The sequence below is a fragment of the Pseudomyrmex gracilis genome, unplaced genomic scaffold (assembly GCF_002006095.1).
Source record: "Pseudomyrmex gracilis isolate BER0280 unplaced genomic scaffold, ASM200609v1 scaffold_216, whole genome shotgun sequence".
Classification (NCBI taxonomy): domain Eukaryota; kingdom Metazoa; phylum Arthropoda; class Insecta; order Hymenoptera; family Formicidae; genus Pseudomyrmex; species Pseudomyrmex gracilis.
In genome coordinates, this window is record NW_018020800.1 from 247,878 (window position 1) to 267,348 (window position 19,471).

At 39.1% G+C, this 19,471-nt stretch overlaps 1 protein-coding gene across 9 annotated transcripts; it reads left to right on the forward strand.

The window, feature by feature from the left end:
• Positions 1-1,013: 1,013 nt before the first annotated feature.
• On the forward strand, positions 1,014-18,023 carry LOC109858643. 9 transcript variants are annotated; one of them, XR_002250637.1, is made up of 29 exons: positions 1,014-1,345; positions 4,151-4,479; positions 4,572-4,732; positions 4,826-4,929; positions 5,156-5,508; positions 5,953-6,121; positions 6,214-6,329; positions 6,696-6,802; positions 7,327-7,672; positions 7,755-8,032; positions 8,115-8,358; positions 8,588-8,818; positions 8,907-9,314; positions 9,421-9,624; positions 9,747-10,146; positions 10,237-10,484; positions 10,553-10,828; positions 10,929-11,128; positions 11,213-11,510; positions 11,638-11,788; positions 11,898-12,069; positions 12,169-12,319; positions 12,458-12,636; positions 12,791-13,226; positions 13,704-13,783; positions 14,223-14,420; positions 16,239-16,336; positions 17,472-17,520; positions 17,673-17,704. XR_002250637.1 is itself a non-coding variant. In XM_020436123.1 (28 exons), exons 1-28 carry the CDS (start codon positions 1,293-1,295, stop codon positions 17,813-17,815), a joined length of 6,084 nt encoding a protein of 2,027 aa, XP_020291712.1. In that variant the 5' UTR covers positions 1,014-1,292; the 3' UTR covers positions 17,816-18,023. The 9 variants fall into 9 exon arrangements, 8 of the variants coding, with proteins under 8 accessions (XP_020291712.1, XP_020291713.1, XP_020291706.1 ...); XM_020436123.1 differs by lacking the exon at positions 16,239-16,336 and having other exon boundaries at positions 17,673-18,023; XM_020436124.1 differs by lacking the exons at positions 17,472-17,520; positions 17,673-17,704 and having other exon boundaries at positions 16,239-16,694.
• The last annotated feature ends 1,448 nt before the right edge of the window (positions 18,024-19,471 follow it).

The following is a 19,471-nucleotide window of genomic DNA, read 5'->3' on the forward strand; positions in this document are numbered from 1 at the left end:
CCTTTCTCACGGAAAGCACGCGTCGTTCGAAGACCACCTCGTGAAAGCTTCCGCGATACTAATCGCGCCAGAAGGCTCTTGTAAAAAAAACTATCTCTCTCTAAAAACACTTTCTGATCACCGTTGCAAGAGAGAACAGACCGCTCTGTAAAAATGTTCGCGCCATTAACTGTAACTCGGAAAAACTGCCTGAGTGAAAATTATTACTCACGTGAATTCTATCGCTAACGATCAGAAAGGAACGCTCGTTCGTTTTTTCCGGCGTCGAAACAACGTAATTTTTCTGTCGCGTATCAGGAAACAAGTTTCGCATAAAAAAGAAAATAAGATAACGACGTCTTCAAATCTAAACGACTTCTTACGTCATTAATCAATGTTTCTGTGACATGTCGTTCTGAGAAGTTTGCTAAGATTAATTCTGCCGAACAATCATAACGACGACGTTGTGTGCTTTGTTTCGCTAATGCAGTACTTATCAATTCTATTTCAGGAAGTCGGATGTTAACCCAGAAATCTCATTGTAAAGAAACTTGAGAGAAGTTCAAGAGGTGTTTCTTGAAAAAATTAATTTTTACGAAGGAGCCGCGGGAAGGGAAATCGGCATCGAGAGAGATCGACGGATGATCGACGAGCGAATTGGTGGTGCGAGCGTAATCACGGTGTTCGCGAACACGAGAAAAGAAGAGGAGAAACGAGCGTGACTGAGCGGCGGAAGGCGCGTCGTCGTCGTATGGGGAGGAAAAGAGCGAAGACACGTTCGAGTGTGGCGCGCGAGACGAGATCGCAATGAAAGTCAATAAACCGTGATGAGTAACGGAGAGTATAGTGGTCGGAGTGGCATTAATAAATTAGTGTCTACTTGCTGCTGCAAGCAACAGCAGCGGCGGCGGTGGCGGCGGCGACAGCGGCAGCAGCAGTAGCAGGAGTTCGGTGGAGGAAGAGGACGAAGAGGAGGAAGAGGTGGTGACGGTGGAGGAGGAGGAGGAGGAGGAGGAGGAGGCTTGGACCTCGAGTGCGTGTGTGCACGTGTGTGCGTGCGTGCGGATATATGTGACCGGCCCTGTCAATGCGGGGATTTGGCCAGTGTGTCAGTGTGAAAGAAGACAATTGACTCGCAGCCGCCGTCCGTCGGACGGTGCTCGGCTCTCGGCGGGGGTTTTTCTGACGTCACATCCTGCCCCGCGGCCTGCACGAGCCGCGATCTCATCTGGACCACGGCGCTCGAAGGTACGCAGATTCGTGCACTCGGCGCAAAGCCCGCTAGCTAGAGTTTGAAAAGCTCGGTTGAGTGGATGCCTCCTGCGGGGATCGCCGGCGAGACAGTAATGTTGTCGAGATTGTTACGGTGAGAACATATGTTCCGAGGGGCGAGTTACAGTTGGTAGTTTCGACGTGCGCGCTCGTCTTCAGTTGGAGTAGCAAGGGCATCCCTTTCTCGCTTCCGAGTGTCGCAAGATTTTGAGATTGCCATGATGGATATCATGAATTATAATATCAGAAAAGAATTTTATTTTTATTATTTATATTTTTTTCGGCAATATAGCTGAAATCTAAAATATATAAAAAAAAAGTATTTAAAAACATGTTTTTATTAATTTATTATGTGAAATATGTTTAAAGAAAATTTATATTTTTGCAAAAAAATATAAATTTTTTTAATAATTAATAAAAATTAAATTAAGCAATACTGTTACATATTAATAGGACCGACATAATAAGACTTTGAATAATATACTCTCGAACACTTGTGTTCTGCGGAAGAAGAAATCGCGAGCGCGCGCGATCGAAAGCGCGCGTCCGTGTTCGGATGCTACCGCGAGTTGGTCACTCTTCGTGGTCATGAGCGCGAGATTCCTCATCGTGGCGTGAAATTTCAGATGACGTATGATAGACCGTCTTCTAATTAACTGGGGCGTTACGCGAGCGTATTCAGACACCGTGAGAGAAAGACGCGAACTCGAGCGACATTGGTTATCACTACAAAGATATTGCGATGAAGATACAGCGAGTAAAAAAGCAAAATCATTCTTTTTTGTTTTAATTTCACAATCGTTGAGCTCAATTAAAATATCTACAATTATTTGTCTTCGATCTTCGTTATCCGTCAAGGTCGTCACATGCGTTTCGCTTCAACGACGGAGTTCAAGTCGGAGGTGTGCGTTTTATTAATCCGATAAATTGTGAGGAGGTAATTTCGCGACCTCCGCGCGTTGCGGAACGAAGAGCAACTCGTCAAGGTGTACGCGCGTACGCAAAGAGAAATTCTATCACAGGACTAACGCACATATCCGACAGGAAATGCAAGGGTCTCTGCGATTATTTATGCTGGGCGGGCGCGCGACGCGGGTCGTCTTTCTTTCATAGATCAAACTCAATTGACCCTGTGAAAGAGATAATTGTAGGAGTTCACGATATATACTCCGAGGGTGTTCGAGGAAATAGATGACGGTTTGCATTACGCGACGTTGTAAATTAACACTTTATTTCGTCTCGCGTACGTTCATATCAGTGACATCGGTTTCGATGTGTCGCGTTTCGTATACAAAGATCCGTTCGAGACGTGTAACGCGATGTGTGCACGTTGGACTCCACCTCGAGTCACAGATGTAAGCGGAAGATACATATCTACACGGTTAGAAATCCTATACGTTCATATCATACATCAAAATTTTCTTTTGTTACCAGTTTTCATTGTTATTTTAATACAAAATTTACATACAAGCTGATGTTATTATTTTCGTAACACATTTTCACGTGTTACATTTATGTTGAAATAAATTTTCAATTAAACATAAACTTTGACAAACATGCCAGATAATCAAATTTAATAAAATCAAATGTTTCCAATAATTTTAAGTGAAAATAATTAATATATTATGTATTAAAATATAACATGAAATATATAACATGAATAATAAGTGTTCTCTTGAATTATTTAACTATTGTTAAAACTCAGAATACTCGGTTATACATTCAGTCGTATGTAAAATGTTTTCTCGTAGTCTCAGGAAAACTCCGCTTTACAGAGATCATCTGTCCGACGAGTAGGATTTTGGATTGCACACTGAGTCTAATGAGAGTTAAGAATCGGAGCGGACGAAAACTCGTCTGTCTTGCGCATATATCTTATCAGAAAACCATTACTCCCCACAGTCATTGGTTGCCAGCGGTATCCCGTGCCACAACGCTATCCTCATTTCATTGGCTTTTCTATTCCCATACCTTTTCTTCTCTCATTAAAGTCAGTGTAGTCTAACAATCAGTGTAGTGTATACATCAGTATTTTTCTTGGCTACTTATTTATTTTAGATACTTATTTTAGATATAGGTGAGATTAAAATTCGACCATTCTTGTGTTAAAATTTTAACGCAACACTTGAAAGTGTTGTTAATATTTTTTATTTTCAATACATGTTAATAATTTACGTATAATTTTTTGTTAAAATATTAATATTTTATATTACTGTATTAATATGTCAAGTAACTGAAGAATTATGTTAGAATATATTTCTTTATTTACAACATACAAACAAACATATCAACTTTTTTTTTATTAATTAACAAGTTATTTTAACTCTTTTATATATAGATTTTAAATATTTTGTATGTTATTTTTACGTTAAAATCAAAATCACAAATATACGTGTTAAGTGTAGTGTCAATTATTTAACATTTTTTGTTTATGTCAAGTAACGACGAATAAGTTATTTTTAAAATTTAGATTGGACTTTTTATTGTGTAATTCGGGAGGAAAAAACTGAAAAAGATCTCGAAACAGTAGCGAGGTAAGCTGACTAGTTTCGTCCAATACATTCGTCGTGTAGTTCATATGCATCTTTTCTTTTTGATACTTTAGTCACGAAAGGGAAGTCGTAAAACCGTAAGCGGCAGATACAATAAAAAAAAAATGAGCATTGTGTTTAGGCAAGGCCGGAAAATCAGTTTAAACGCTTTGTACAAGAGAAAACGTGGCTTGAATCGTAAAGAGTTCGACAAGCGAGTGGCTCTCGAACGCGTTAGATTCTAATCCTGACTCGATTCTAATTAAAAATATATATATAACGAATTATAAATATTAATTAGCATCTCATCGAGTTTTATAGCAATTAGCGGCACCGTTAGGAACGAGTTATATGATTTGTTCTTTCAGCGGAACGATGATCCACCGCGACAAGAGGATCCTTAGGATCTTTTTCTTGCTCAACTTAATTGCAAAAATTTCGGCGAATCGGACAGAGTCGCCAAAAATAGATATAGTCGAGGAAACGGAAGTTCTTACCACAACCAGGAAAGAATTGCCGGACAAGTGCCTTGTAAAAATGGGAGAGCAAGGACCTTGCAAGCAATATATATACAAGTGGACTTTCAACAAGACCAAAGGAGAGTGTCAGACGTTTATCTACGGCGGTTGTTTGGGAAATGAGAATCGTTTCAATTCGGAAGACGAGTGTCTTCATTACTGCGTCGGCGGTCCTGATCGTAAGATATTCAAAAGATTGTGAATGAAGACATAAATAATTGCATATATTGAACAAATTTTTACGTATTTTATGAAATCGAATTATTTGTAGACACATTACCCCCTTATCTCGTGACGAAAGGCAGTGTGTTCGTCACAACGAGCACTACGACAACGAGCACTCCACCCCCGACGACTTCCAGCACACCACGACCAACTTTCAGACCTCCAAAACCGACAAAACCGCCAGTGCCGAGACATCAAAGAGGAATGGTAAAACATCACATAATACATAAAAAAAAAAAACATTATTTTACAAAAAAAAAAATTATTTTTTTTTTATTTTTATATATTTCTCTATTGAAGGAATTAACGTTTATGGAAACTGGATACGAGAAGACGTTTATGTTTGCACAAAGTAATACTTTTATTCAGCTTGATGGTCCCGGCATCAAACCGTTCCAATTGAGGTAAATTATTTAAATTATTTATTTATTTTGCGGGTGGGAGAGTCTCTAAAATGTCACATAGATCGGTTTTTATGAGTTTCTTTGTGGTCCTCCGGGTTTGCAGCCCCTGCACTCAGAGACCACTGGGCCGGTCTATATGTTAGAACTAACTAAAATTACATTTTGAAAAGTATTTTTTAACATATTTTCTAACTTTTTAAAATATTTTTTAATATTAATCTAACAGATTATGCCGTGAGATATCTTTCAAGTTCCGCACCAAACTTCCGCACGGCTTGTTGGTTTATCATAGCGTTAAAGATCGGCCGGAGAGTCTTGACCCTTATGCCCTTTACGTGATAGTGGAGAAAGGCCAACTGAAGGTTGTTCACGTCTTCGGAAAACAATCCACCAGTCTGACGGTCGGTGAAGGTCTTAACAGAGACGAATGGCACAGCGTTCGCGTGAGAATCGACGTGCACGGGGCAAAGTTAATCGCCCGAGTCGATGATAAGCAGGCGGAGACCACTCTGAAAGTTCTGGAACGCGTCGTTAATTATGGTGTATCCGAGGAACTAGCGTCGGTCGTTCTTATTGGAGGTAAGATCTTTATGTATTCGATCGTATTAACGACGTGCCCAGCATCCATTAGTTTGATTTTTGCGAGCACAAACTTTTCCTCTTCAATAATCTCTTTTCTAATCTCTTTCTCTACCTCTTCCTATTCTTTTCCTTGGCTCTTATCTTCGTGCAGTATTTCTTCTACCAATCGGGCATCTTTCACATTGGCATATCCATCAGGCTTGTGCTCAAATTGTGACGACTGCGATCGCTTTTGGGAAGAGGATTAATTCGAGATTTCACTCGAATTATTTATTGAACGCTCGATTCTCACAGTTCGCTTTTCAATCGACTAACACGATTGAAAGGAATCGGCCCGGAAAAATCCTGTTTCGAACTCGGAATCTCCCGTGTTCGCAATCCCTGCACTCAGGCTGCCAGAAGACCAGTACGTCGATCTTAATTATCTCTTTGTCTTGGCAGGATTAAGCTCGGAGGAACGATTACACGGAGTGAAATACATAATCGAATCTTTCGTCGGTTGCATCAGGGATATGATTTTGAGATCTGGAAAATCGGCCAGCGATTTGCTACCAATTCATCCGTTAATCGCGACCAAACACGAAAATGTTAAGGAAGGCTGTATTGACAAGTACGTTTGTTTTTTTGAAATTCTGACAGAGACAATTACAAGATAGCTTAATGATACGAAAAAAAGGAACTTTAATTTTATCTGAAATTTAGATGCAGAACACGGGAGAATTTGTGCTTCAGTCCAAATCAGTGTGTGAATCATTACAACAGTCTAACATGCGACTGTTTCGGAACGCAATACGAGGGCGAACGTTGCGATGTGTACAGTACGTAAAGTAATTGAATTTAATACGATACATTTTTCGTGTTCTCTAAAAAAATATCATCTTCTGCCTTGAGTCTTGATTCAAAACTAGTTAAAAAACTTGACATTTACATTAAGTTAATAATCAATATTAAATAATTTCTAAAAATATTAAATATATTATTTCTAAAATATTGAAAAAATTCTGAAAGAAAAAAAATAAAAATTTTATCTGAATATACGCTTATCAGAAATAGCTATAGAATTAATCGCATTATATAGCAAAAAGAAAGACAGAGCTTTTATACGCATCTAGAAAAAAAAAAAAAAGAACCGAAGTATTCCAATATGAAACTAATGGAGTTGGAAATGTAACATCATTTTTCAGCGGCGACGATACTAACGCTGAGAGGTTCCTCTTACGTGTCTTTCCGCGTGTACGATTGGAAGGATCGTGTTCACTCGTCTGTCAACAGAATCAGTCTCGCTTTTAAGGTATTTGACCACGCTTATTCTAACGGGGGAACCGCGTTTCTTTGCCCTTGTCGCGGACTCATTGATTCATTATAGCGAGACGTATCTTCTTGGAGTCGAGAGGGACGCACTTTATAATTTTACGAGCAGCTGTGCTTTTTGACCACCCCGACAAATTTCTATGGCGAAAAATTCACCGTGGAAATTCTACAAAAGAAAGTGTCGAGTTCCACTTCACGAATTCTATTGCGGCGAGCTATTGTGCGTGGGGAAAGGGAGGGGAGAGGGAAGGGAAAAAGTGGGCACAATATAATTCGTAGTATATTGAATGTACATTTATTGTTACCGGATACTTTTCATGTGTTATGAAGTATAAGAGATCGGATTGAAATTATTATATCATATAGATTTTTATTACAAATTATTTTAATAAATGTTTTAAACATTTTAGATTTAACTCAATAACATTTTTTTTTTTTTTTTTTTTTGAAGAGAAAAAATGTCTGGTTAACAGTTTGCAAATTTTTATTGCAATTTGTTTTCAGACAAAATGGGACGATTCTGTCTTATTTTACGCGTCCGGCGAGATTGACGACACGCCGCATTATGTTGCGGCTTCTATTATAAACGGATCGGTCTATGTTGAACTGGATTTTGGGCACAACTCGAAGATCTTTACAATGCTCGGCGATTATGTTACGTCCGATCATTGGAACAACTTGACGATATTTCACAATGGAACACTCGTCTTTGTCAGTTTAGACGACGAGGTAAAGGTGCTAGAAGTACCGGGCGACAATTACAATATGATCATCGATCCGGAGATATACATCGGTGGTGGCCCGGAACTCCACAAGAAACAGGGTCTTCGGTCGTACAATAATTTCGCAGGTTTGACGAAGATTTCATCCCACCTCTGATAACTAATTGAAAAATCTTGTTTAATTAACAAAATTTTATTTTATTCCTTAAGGTTCTCTGAAGTACGTGTTTTTCAACGACAAATCGATTATATACGAACTAAAACGATCCAATCCTATGGTGCATTATATTGGTGTATTGGAGCCGGAGTACTACGAAGCCGACGTCGATGTTATTCCGATCACATATCCTTTCGCAGGAAGTCATATCTGGTGGCCCATAGAACGAACCGATTCGTTGAAGTTGAATTTCGATTTCAAGAGTTCAAAACCAATCGCGATCGTCGCCTCGGGAGATGTAAAGAGTGATCGTGGCGTTGGCTATTGGGAGGTCTGATTGCTATCTCTTTCTTTTTTGTGTTCCACTTCTTTTATTTCATTTATTTATTTATTTTTTTTTCTACATTTTATAGCTTCGTCAAGTAAACGACGAGATTCGTTTTCAATTGGTACCAGTCATATCGGAAAACATCACGGTGTCAACCTCGGTGAAGTTTCCGCCTTACAACACTTCTTGGCACGCGATCGAACTTAATTATACAAAAGGCGTGCTCAGCATTCTGCTTGATTACAGAAATAGACAAAGCAAAACTTTCGGCTCTATGACGTTCGAACTGGATGATAAAGTCATTATAGGAAGTGGCAAAAGTAATGCAGGTAATGATACCGAATATACTCGTGTAGAGCATGCCTGAGCGTTGATTAGTCAGTTACGAGTTAAACATATTTAAGTTTATTTGAATGTTTTCGTCTTATATTCTAATGCGGAAAATCGCCGGCCGCACTGATTTTGCGTCGAAAACGCCGATCAGCAAAGTGTTCAAAAATTCGAGAAATTTTTATATGCGCGAACACAAGAAAAAGATTTTCACATCAACAATTTTAGGTCTAGTAGGATGTATGCGTGAGATACGAGTAAACGATCAAAGAATCGAGCCAAGATACGTGATCAATACCGACAGAGTGGTCGGAGAAGTCGCTTTGGACAATTGTCAGTTTGTAGATCCGTGTAAGAGACCGAACACTTGCGAACACGGTGGCAAATGCTCGGTCAAGGAAGACAGAATCACGTGCGATTGTACAGATACCGGATACATTGGAAAAAACTGTCACTTCGGTGAGACAAATCACGACAAATCAATTGATAATTCAAACACCCCGTTTGTAAAAATAAATAAATATTTTAATTCCTCTTTTTTTTGTAGCACAATATAGAAAAACCTGTGAAGAGTTAGCTCTCTTAGGATACACGCAGGACGACGTTTACAAAATCGACATCGACGGCAACGGCCGATTTCCGCCTGCCCTGGTCAAATGCGAATTCCAGTCGATCGAGGACTCGACCAAAACGATTGTCGAGCACAATTTACCTTCCCAAGTAGACGTCAGATCCAACAGCGAAAGTGACTTCTCTTTCAGCATCAAGTACAGACAATTTACCGCTGAAATGCTCCAGGAACTGATCTCGCACTCGCTTTACTGTAGTCAATACGTAAAGTACGATTGCTACAAAGCACCTCTGGAGTTGCACAGCGCCACGTGGTTCCTCGGATCCAAAGGCACCACTGTCGATTATATTGGAAATGTAAATCGCGGATCCTGTCCTTGCGGAAGTACGTTCTTTCATAAGTAAATTGGATAATAAATACGTGCAGTTATTTCTTTTAATGTATATGTGATAAAAATTTAGCAAGATGTTATCTATTAATTTTATATCAGTGAACAGAACATGCGTAACGCCCAACTTGAGCTGCAACTGCGACGTGTCGACCGGAAACGCCGGAAAGTGGCTGTCGGATGAGGGATATTACGAAACGCCGGATTCTTTAGGCATTACGGGAATGGTGTTCCTGCAACAAAGAGATCTCGAAGAAGACGCTCGGGGACGTATCACGTTGGGACCATTAGAATGCGTCGAAACAAGTATGTGCATATTGAAAAAAAAAAGCATTTTTTATTTTAACATTTTCTTAACAGCTTATTAAACAAGCTTCAATGGCTTGCAAATAGAAAATTTTGAATGATTGCTTAATGATCATGTTTAGACACGCAGAAGTACGTCGTGACATTTACGACGTCGCAATCGTACATCGAAGTGCCTGGTTGGAGAAAAGGCGATATAGCTTTCAGCTTTCGAACAACAGGCGAAAAGGCTATCCTCTTGTATCAGCCGCCTATTAGAAGCAACTATCCTTCCTTTATGGTTGCGCTGACGTCCGAGTATCGATTGACCTTCCACTTCACTCTGAATACCGGTACTGTGCGCGAGCTCGAGGTGAAAAGCCGACGGAAACTCAACAATGGCGAGTGGCAGAAGATCTGGATCGATTATAATGACTATCACGTGAGATTCATGATCAACACCGACGCCGAAATGGTGGACTTGTTGCCCGATGAAGAGTTTGGACCTTTCGAAGGATCCATGTTTATTGGTGGTGCTACCGCGTAAATAATTTTTGCTTAATTAATTTAATTAATTCTTGTACGATTTAGATTAATTTTATCGTCCTATTATCTTTTAACGACGCTTTTCAGAGAACACTTAAAGAATTCTTCCGTTCGGCAAGGTCTCATCGGTTGCTTCCGCGGACTCGTTGTCAACGGAGAAATATTAGATATTCACAGTTACATGTCGGTACACTTGTCGGAAATCATCAAAGATTGTAAGCCTTCGTGTCAACCTAACAAGTGTCAGAACGGAGCCAGATGCGTCGAACTGTGGAGCAATTTCGAATGCGTATGCGAAAATCGATGGGCACACTTGGGCACTTATTGCGAAACCAGTAAGTTTTATTATTCGGAATAATAAAATCTTTAATTTTGCGTCTAAAATGATGATTTGTGAATTCAGACATCAACAACAAATCGCTCACATTTACCTCGTCCGGAGCGTTTCTGAAAAAGAATTATTTCGGACCGGACGACAATGAAGAGAAGCTGCAGCTGAAAAGCATGCTGCTTGAAAATATTTTGATCAATTTGAGAACTTACGACAAACATTCTCTCATACTTTACGCGAACGATCATTTGAACAACTTCGTGCATCTTTACATCTCGAACGGCACGAACATTGTGTATCTCTTCAACGCCGCCAACGAAATCAAGAACATCACCGTGTCGAATCCGAGTACGTCCAAAAATTCGATTTTTATGCAAATGAATGTGAGCGTGTGTACGTAGAAAAAAACTTTAAAGAGAAAAAAATGACGTATTTTTTTTTTTGTCAGATGTCAACACGGGAATCTCGGTACAGATCGCCATAATTCGAGGCGAAAATTGGACTACGCTGTACGTGAATGAATACAACGTCACATTGAACGCGACGCCAATACTTCTGGACACGTATTCAAACAAACCTTGGATAAATCCGGAGAAAGAAGTTCTGGCACCTCAGCGCCCGCCGGCGCCTCCTACTGATTATTTTCAAGTGTGTGTTTAACACTAATTCCGAATAAAACTAAACTTCAGAATATAAATGAAGGATATTTGGCAATCTTGATCAATTTTGTAGGTGAATTTAGGAGGATTCGATCCTGATAATCTGCTTAGAGTAGGCAAAGAAGGCGCTTTAATTCAAGGCTACGTTGGCTGCTTGCGAGGACTCATGATCGGCAAATATCTGGTCGACTTGCCGAGCTTAGCTAGCGAAGCGAATCACGAAGGCAGCAAAGGTGTTCTGCCGAACTGTCAAATGAAATGCGACGCGATGCCTTGCAAAAATTTGGGAATCTGCACGGAAGATTTTGACAGGCAAGAGTCTTCCTGTAACTGTGAGCTGACGTCTTATTTTGGCGAATATTGTGCCGACGGTGAGCGCAATTTTGATATTATCTTTCGTTAAACCAAATCTTATTGTTTATATGTTTCTTATAAAAAGCTTATTGCGCGCGCAAAGTAATTTTTGTAATTTCTTCACGTAAAACTTATCTCGCGCAGAAAAGGGCGCCGACTTCAGCGGGGACAGCGTACTTCAACGTGAGTTCGATCTCGAAGGTGAGGTGAACCAGGTGAAAGTTCAACTGGCGTTCTCGACAACCGAACTGCGACACCGAACCGCCGCGTTGCTGCTGGTACAGACCGACAACAAGTAAAGCATTGATCTTAATATTTAATTTAAACTCGGATATACGGCCACTTCGACACCAGTCACCTGGATGCCTGGAGTCCTGGATGTCTTTCGAAGAACTTTTTTTCAGAAGGAGCTACTACTTATTGGTGGCCTTGACGTCCGAGGGACAGCTCATCTTCGAGGAGGACAGGGAGGACGGCTTGGCGACTTACGGAGCACGTTTGAGCAATCGGAACTATCTGAACGGTGCACGTCACAGCGTCTATTACGTTCGTGATAATAACACGGCCACTTTATTAGTTAGTTGCAATTTTCTTTTAGTTTGGAATAGCCACTCGTATATGTGTGTGTGTGTGTGTGAACTTCTTGTATTAACACAATTTGTATATAATTTTTAGATCGACCGAGAGCCTGTTCAATTGGCGGCAATACCAAGAATACCACCAAACGAAGACGACAGTTCAGGTGCCACGGAGATCCAGCTTGGTGGGTTGAACACCACTGATTCTCGGTTCAGCGCTTATAAAGGATACACTGGTTGTCTCAGCAGTGAGTACCTTCGAGTAGATAGACAGTGACTGTTGTCAAGTGTATATCCAAGAATATCTTTTTTTATAAAAAAACATATATATATATATAGTTAACCATGTTGCAATTTACAAATTACAATTACTTTCTTCCTCGTAGACGTCGTAATATCGATCAACGGTGGTCCTGGAATGAAGCCGTTGGAGGAATACATGCTCTTCACGAAACAGGGCAGTGAAACTGTTCGAGCAACGATTCCTGCCGGTGTTAGAAGCGCTCAGTGTGCTGTCTTTCATGCTCAACCGGACGGTCTTGAACCGCCCAGAAATGACAGTGTGGTGAGAGATTTAAAAATTAAATGTTTTGCTAAATACGTAACTATTCACGTACATCATTCTTTAGTAGTTTACCAACTAACTTTTCTTCCCATCTGCTTAAAAATAAACAAATACGGATAATTACGTTATATATTTTAAATCGTACTGTTTAAAGGATCGTGATCGGGCGTGGGTCGAGGACCCGCCGGAGAGAATTCTATACAAGTCGCAGTATTCGGATGCCACTCAAGAGGAGCAGGGTGCTGGCACATACATCTTCATAGCTCTATGCTGTATCTTCGTAGCCGCGGTGGTTGGATGTATTTACGAGGTGTGGCGAAGTGCGCGCAAGGATCGTCAACGACGCCGCAATGCGGCATCGGGAGCAATGGCGACTTCTGCGGTCGCTTCCGGCTCGCAGCGATGGCAATCGCAACAGTACACGGAATCTCTGGTGAGCACGACTGGCGTGAAGACGGTCGGCTTCAAGATGGACGACGACAAGAGGCCGAACGGTACCCACGTGAAAGTTCCTAGTACCAAGGAATACAAACCACTGCCGAATACGGAGCCCAAGGACTTAATAAACGATAAGAAGGTTCACATAAAAGGTAAAGTTCTTACGAAGTTTAATATTCGAAGTCACTTTTTATATATATAGGCAGATAAAAAATTTATTAGTTTTCCTCAGAGTTACAATTTTCCTTACATTATAAAAAAATTTAAAACTAATTTATCTTTCTATTTCTCTACGAAATTTTTTACACAAACATCTTTTATTCTCTGCTTTTTAGCCTTTTTACTAGATATATTTGGGACCTTGAATAAGTTCTCGCTGTTTCCCAACAGAAGTGTAAACAACTTTTTTTTTCATAGTGTTAAACATGTCGAGTTTCGTGCCAAAAAAAAAGAATATTTGCGGGAAAGCAAGGACATTGGGTGCCGTACGAGTTGAGAATCCCACAAATATATCTTTTTACTAGATATAATTTTCTTCCTTTCTTCTCTCTCCTTTATCTCAGACTTTCTCACTAATTCTTCTATTCAAGTCACTTTTTATAATATTTGTATTTTTTTATGTATTGCAGCAGAAGAAGATCCAGAGAAAAAGGAGCTCCTAGGGGTAAATACAGGCATCGTCACTAAACCTGCGAAACCAAACCCATTTGTAAAGATTTTTTCTTTTTTCGTAAAATATTATGCTTCGCCTCTCAGGCCTTGCAAAAAATCTTATGCATGTTTCTTATTACATAGCATGTTTCAACTTCTCCCTGAACAAACATCCACGTGTGGTATGCAGTATACTTCTATAAACTCATTATTCGCATCTTCTTGAATCTCTTACATCTTGAATAATTACACAATTCTGAATTCATAATGTACTAAATTTGCCAGTATAGACTACACATTGCATTGCGAAAGAATGTAACACGGTGTATAGGTATTTTATTTTAATATTCTCGAGAATCTTACTATTATTTTCTAACTATACTAAGATTTTTATATGCTTACAAATCTCTCTACGCTTTCATGCAATGCCAAAAGACAAAATTTCGTACATTATTGTTATTTAAAGAGCGCTCGAACAATTAATGTTTGTTCAACAGTCGATGGAAGATCTGAGAGAAGAACCTGAGTTAGAAGAACGCGAAGAAGAAGAGGAAGAAGAAGAAGAGGATGAAGACATACAGGAACCAGAAACAGATGAAAAGAAGGACGAATCGCAGGAAAAAGAAGACGAAGATCAGAAAGAGGAGAAAGAAGACGAGAACAACGATCAAGACGGCGAGCTTTCTCTTAGGCCGGTAAGAAACAGAGCAAGAAGAACTTTCTTGACTGACGAATTGTTGGACCCAGACGGCACGCAGTGCCTCCTCGAGACGAACTTCTCCGTGACGGGTTTGAATGAGATCAAAACCGAGCGTATAACACCCGCGGCGAACAATACGACGAAGAATACTATGCCGATGAGGCCGATAAGTCTCGATTTGAATGCGCCAGTCAAATTTAAAAAACTGCGCGGAGAAGCTCGGCCCGAGAAGGTCACGGCAAGATTGATCGACAGCGACGAAGTGCACTTTCAATCTCGAAACAGAGACGTCGCGCCCACGTATTTCACTCAGGACAAATGATTAAAGTCTGCCGAATGACGACAATAATTAAAATGTTGAAATAGTCTGATATGTCAAACATATACAAATGTCAATATAAATTATGTAAATATTACCATGTGGATCAATTTTTAAAGTGACAATCGTACGCAATCATAGACATATCTAAATTACCTAAATTTTAAAACAGTATTTATCACAATTTAATCAGAATATAATAGTATCGCTTAATGCAGTCAAAACTAATTGCAGACAAGACTAATTGCTATCTGATTCAAAATTTGAGATATATTTTAATTAAATTAAACTTAAGCAACTCTAGTTTTGCGAGTTGAGCACCAAAGTTATCGCACTTTATAGTCATTTATTGTATAACTAGTTTATAGCACTATTTACATAATTATAAATTATCTCAGAATATCATGTTGTTTTACGCGTGAAAATAGTGGTAAAACACATATTATTATTGGAAGATAGCAAGTACAACTCGTGTTATCTAACGATGAAAATTGTTCATAGCTTTACTAGATAATTGTTTATTTAGTAAAGCATCAATACTAATCTTTTTATCGCAAGTCATGATATGTTGTACTTACTAATTTTATAAGTTCTTTACAAATTAGTATGTGTGTATAATGTTTGTCCCCTAGTTTAGCTCACACACATAATCGGAGAGAGAAAGACGTTGAGTGTAAAGTTAAAAGTTTTCGCGTAGTTTGAATATACATATTTCTTGTTACGTAGCGTGTCGCCGGTATTTTTTTAGTATTGAATATCTATTTTAAACAATGGCGCATGTACTTAACTCGAACAAAATGTTATTTTAAGATTCTAGTGCCTACGATAATTTAACGACAGCGAAACAAAAATAGCATTAAAAGTATACATTTACAACGAGTATTTTAAAACTAAGACGACATAAACTAAATAAAAAAAGATAAACGTAATGAAAAACTTTGTCGCGAGCAAAGAAAAATATTACGTTTATCTTCAAATAATAAAAGTGAAAAAGTGAAGTATTGTTTTATTGATTGAGAAGTAACGTATAAGTTATATATATAATTATTGTCACACATTTAAAAAATTATGATAGATTTATATATCGTTATTGTTGTTGGCTGCGGTGTACACCAAACAAAACAATTCATTTACTTAATGAAATTTGTTTGGATAAATTTTGCGGAACTTGCGTATTTTGCATACATTTATTTGTATGTGTGTACATACACTTGTAATTTAATTTATTTGTGTGTAGAGACATACACTTATTTTCAAAACGCATATAATATTTCGACAGTCTGCTTTGTGTGTACACCCGCTAGCCCGTTTAATTTGATTTCGCTGCTTCGTGCGATTGTAATAAAAAGCGAACATGGCCGTTTGTGTGCTTTTGGTGGCGATCAAATTACTCATATAAAAATCACAAAGCGAAAAAACGAATCGAGTCCGATTATCCGGAAGTCTCATCATTCAACTCAGTTCGTCAGAGACTTTAATACGCCATATTTTCAGCACAGGGATTGGTCTAATGCGAATGTCGAAGAGAATGTTATACCGTTAGACTCCATTATAAAACCCGATGAAACAAAAACACCGTGCGAATTATAAAGGTACGGGTTTTTTTTTTTTATGCATCATCTGTGTATAATAAACTGTACGAATGTCTGTCGAAGCTCGACAATCGCATCTTGGATCTGCTCTTCGCAGCATCTTGTTTCTCTCCCGGTGGCCCGCGAAATGTACTTTATTTTTTATATCGTACGATGAAGCATCTAAATTTTTGCTTTTCCGAATGCATTTCACAGAAAATTGCAACGATGCTATTATACGAACGAAGATTTGTACGCAAATAATAACAGTCGCTACAGACACATATTAACCCGCGAATCTCGAAACACACATCTCGTTCTATTTCAGCATGTTATATACGTATAAAGTAACAAGAGAAAATATAAATTTTTTCATCGACTCGAATTTGTTGCATCGCTGTAAACCATCTTTCATGCCTCTCCCACACTATCAAGCTTTTTCTTGCAAGTTTGTTGATATTTTTTTACTCATGATAAAATCTAATTTTTTTTATTCCCAGAACAAAAAAGAACAAATTGTACTTTATTACACGCCACTTACTATCATTAATTAATATTACTTATGTAACCGTGTTATTACCAAGCATGTGCATGATATGCTCTGATGATAATTCAATATTTTTATTAACCAAATCAAAAGTGTTTATTTTACATTGTCTTACAAAAGTTTATGATTGGAGAATTTTTTTTCGGTAGTTAAAATATAATTTTTTTTTTTTGTATCTAAACTAAATTGTCACGTGCTGAGTAAGTAGTATGTGTCATCATTTATATTTGACATATGAAGAAGACAAGTTAATAAACCATTTTCAGATTGACAAATTGTCAACTTAAAAATGTTGTCTGCAATCGATATTGATAACTCACGCACGATTGCATAAAACGCGGCGGATAATGCCTACAATTGCCTAATGTCGAAGTGAGATTTGTTCATGATACACGAAAAATATTCATTTTCATCTCACGCACCGCTTTGAGCCACAGAATTCCTCTGATTCTGCGAGGTAAGCCTGTTCGAAAATTTCACCAAGCGTGCTTCTCGCACTTACTAACCAGAAAATCGCAAAACGAATCTCTTGTTTCGCCGCTCACACGGAGACATGAGACGGGAAAAATTAAGAATTTTAAAACCAAATTTTTTTCACTCTTTATTTAGGTGCCTGCAGACACTGAGCCACAATCGAAGAGACAAGGACACTTCTTAGGTCAGTAACATGAATCGAAGAAAGTGTAACATGTATTAATAAATTTTACATATTTTGTCTACAAATTTCGAGATTTGTACATTTCAATTATAAAAAATCGCGCGCGGTTCGAGTTAATTACGAAGACTGTTTTGCTACTTTTTTGTTTTTAGCACCAGGCAGACCAATAATCGTCAATATGACTACTTTCCTGCCGGATGGTTCACGGTCCTTCGGCAATCCGCTGAGCTATCTAGGTGGTCCGCAACTGCCTCCGAGAAATAGATCTGTCGAATCGGTGCTGTCGTTGGATTGATCACGGATCAACCGTAGTTTGTCTAAGAAGCCGCTACACAAGCGTTAGCAGGATTCAATGAATCGTATTTCCTCAATCAAGAGAAACGGACGAGTCTCGAACGTGACGAGTGCCAATCGCCGATTTAAACAGACTGAATTCTAGATTATTTCAACAATTTATTTAAACTGTTTCAAAAATATATAAAACTGAGACTTACGTATTTGTTATTTTTATTTTCCAAAAACTCTAATATTACATTATCGTTTACTTGAATAATTCGAGTATCTGCGTTACGAATATATCGATTAGTTAATTAACGTTATAAGAAGTTCTTACGCTTATATTACATTTGATATTTTCGTTTATCCCTGTTTTTTTATTATCGGAGTAAATATGTTTCCCAAAAGGCTCGTGTTAAAATAGAATATCGCATCGAAAAGAGCGACAAACTGAGTAGTTACATCGAGAAAGATCTGCTTTCGACCAATATTGCAATAATTGCAGATATTACGTGCGACAAAGCAATATAAAAGTTGTTCGTACGAAATGTAAAGCGTACGAATCCTATATAAAAAAGGGCATTTGGACCGAGAGGTGCGCGTTTTGTGATTAACATGTCTGTAATTTATATTATATATAACATTAAATAATACATATTATACATATAATTTATTATATATTTATAATATTATACCTTATATTATATTATATTCATACTACAGTAATGTCACTGAACTCGGCCGCGCGGCCTTGGCGGGGCAATGACCTCGGCCGCGCGGCCTTGGCGGGGTCATTGACCTCGGCCGCGCGGCCTTGGCGGGGCACTGACCTCGGCCGCGCGGCCTTGGTGGGGGGGTCACTGACCTCAGGCGCGCGGTCTTGGTGGGGGGAGGTCACTGACCGCAGTCACGCGACCGCGGCGGGGTCAATGACTTCGGTCGCGCGACTGCGGTGGAGTCACTGACTTCGGTCGCGCGACCTCGGCGGTGTTACTGACTTCGATCACGTATATACATATATACATATATGCGTATGTGTGTGTATTATATATAGATATAGAATATTACATATAATATATATAATATTCTCTTTTTTATCCTTTTAGCACGGAATAGAACCATGTCCACGTTTGGACATAGCGTACGTATCGACAAGTCGATACGTAGGACATCGCTACGTAGTTGCCAATGTGCACCACCCGTTGACATGCGCTAGCTTACGGGGCGGAAAGCGATCGTAAAAACTCATGGATCTGGCCGCTCTCATTCTCTTTTCTTTGATAGAAATAATGTTAGATTCGACTCTGAGACTGCGCATGCGACACATCGTGCTTCCTGCATCCCGTCCTTCACAGCCTTTTAGTTGCGCTTTTGCAAGTATTTTCCTTTCTTACTGCTTTTACACGCACTTATTACAAGTAAGTACGTACTTCTGTCTAATACTACCCGCTTTCCTAAACTTAGTAGCATCGGTTCGCCCTTGTTGGTGCNGTCCGCTGGGCACACGGCCGGTGGCCGCCATTTTTTCAGGTTTAACGGTCAAGTAACCTCACTCGTTAGCTTTTCCAAAGCTACTTTTTCGCCTGATTTTGCGTCATGGACGCTAGTTTTGACCGGGGGATTGCCCCTCGGAAGCCTCCACTTCCTGCAGAAGGTTCTCCCCCGGGTGACAAAG

What these genes read in the sequence shown, in the direction of transcription:
- LOC109858643 (XM_020436117.1), top strand. Translation starts at nt 1,293, where the DNA reads ATGCCTCCTGCGGGGATCGCCGGCGAGACAGTAATGTTGTCGAGATTG. An exon ending in ATACACTGGTTGTCTCAGCA is followed by an intron (nt 12,320 to 12,457) that starts GTGAGTACCTTC and finishes TCTTCCTCGTAG; the next exon opens with ACGTCGTAATATCGATCAAC. An exon ending in CGCCCAGAAATGACAGTGTG is followed by an intron (nt 12,637 to 12,790) that starts GTGAGAGATTTA and finishes TACTGTTTAAAG; the next exon opens with GATCGTGATCGGGCGTGGGT.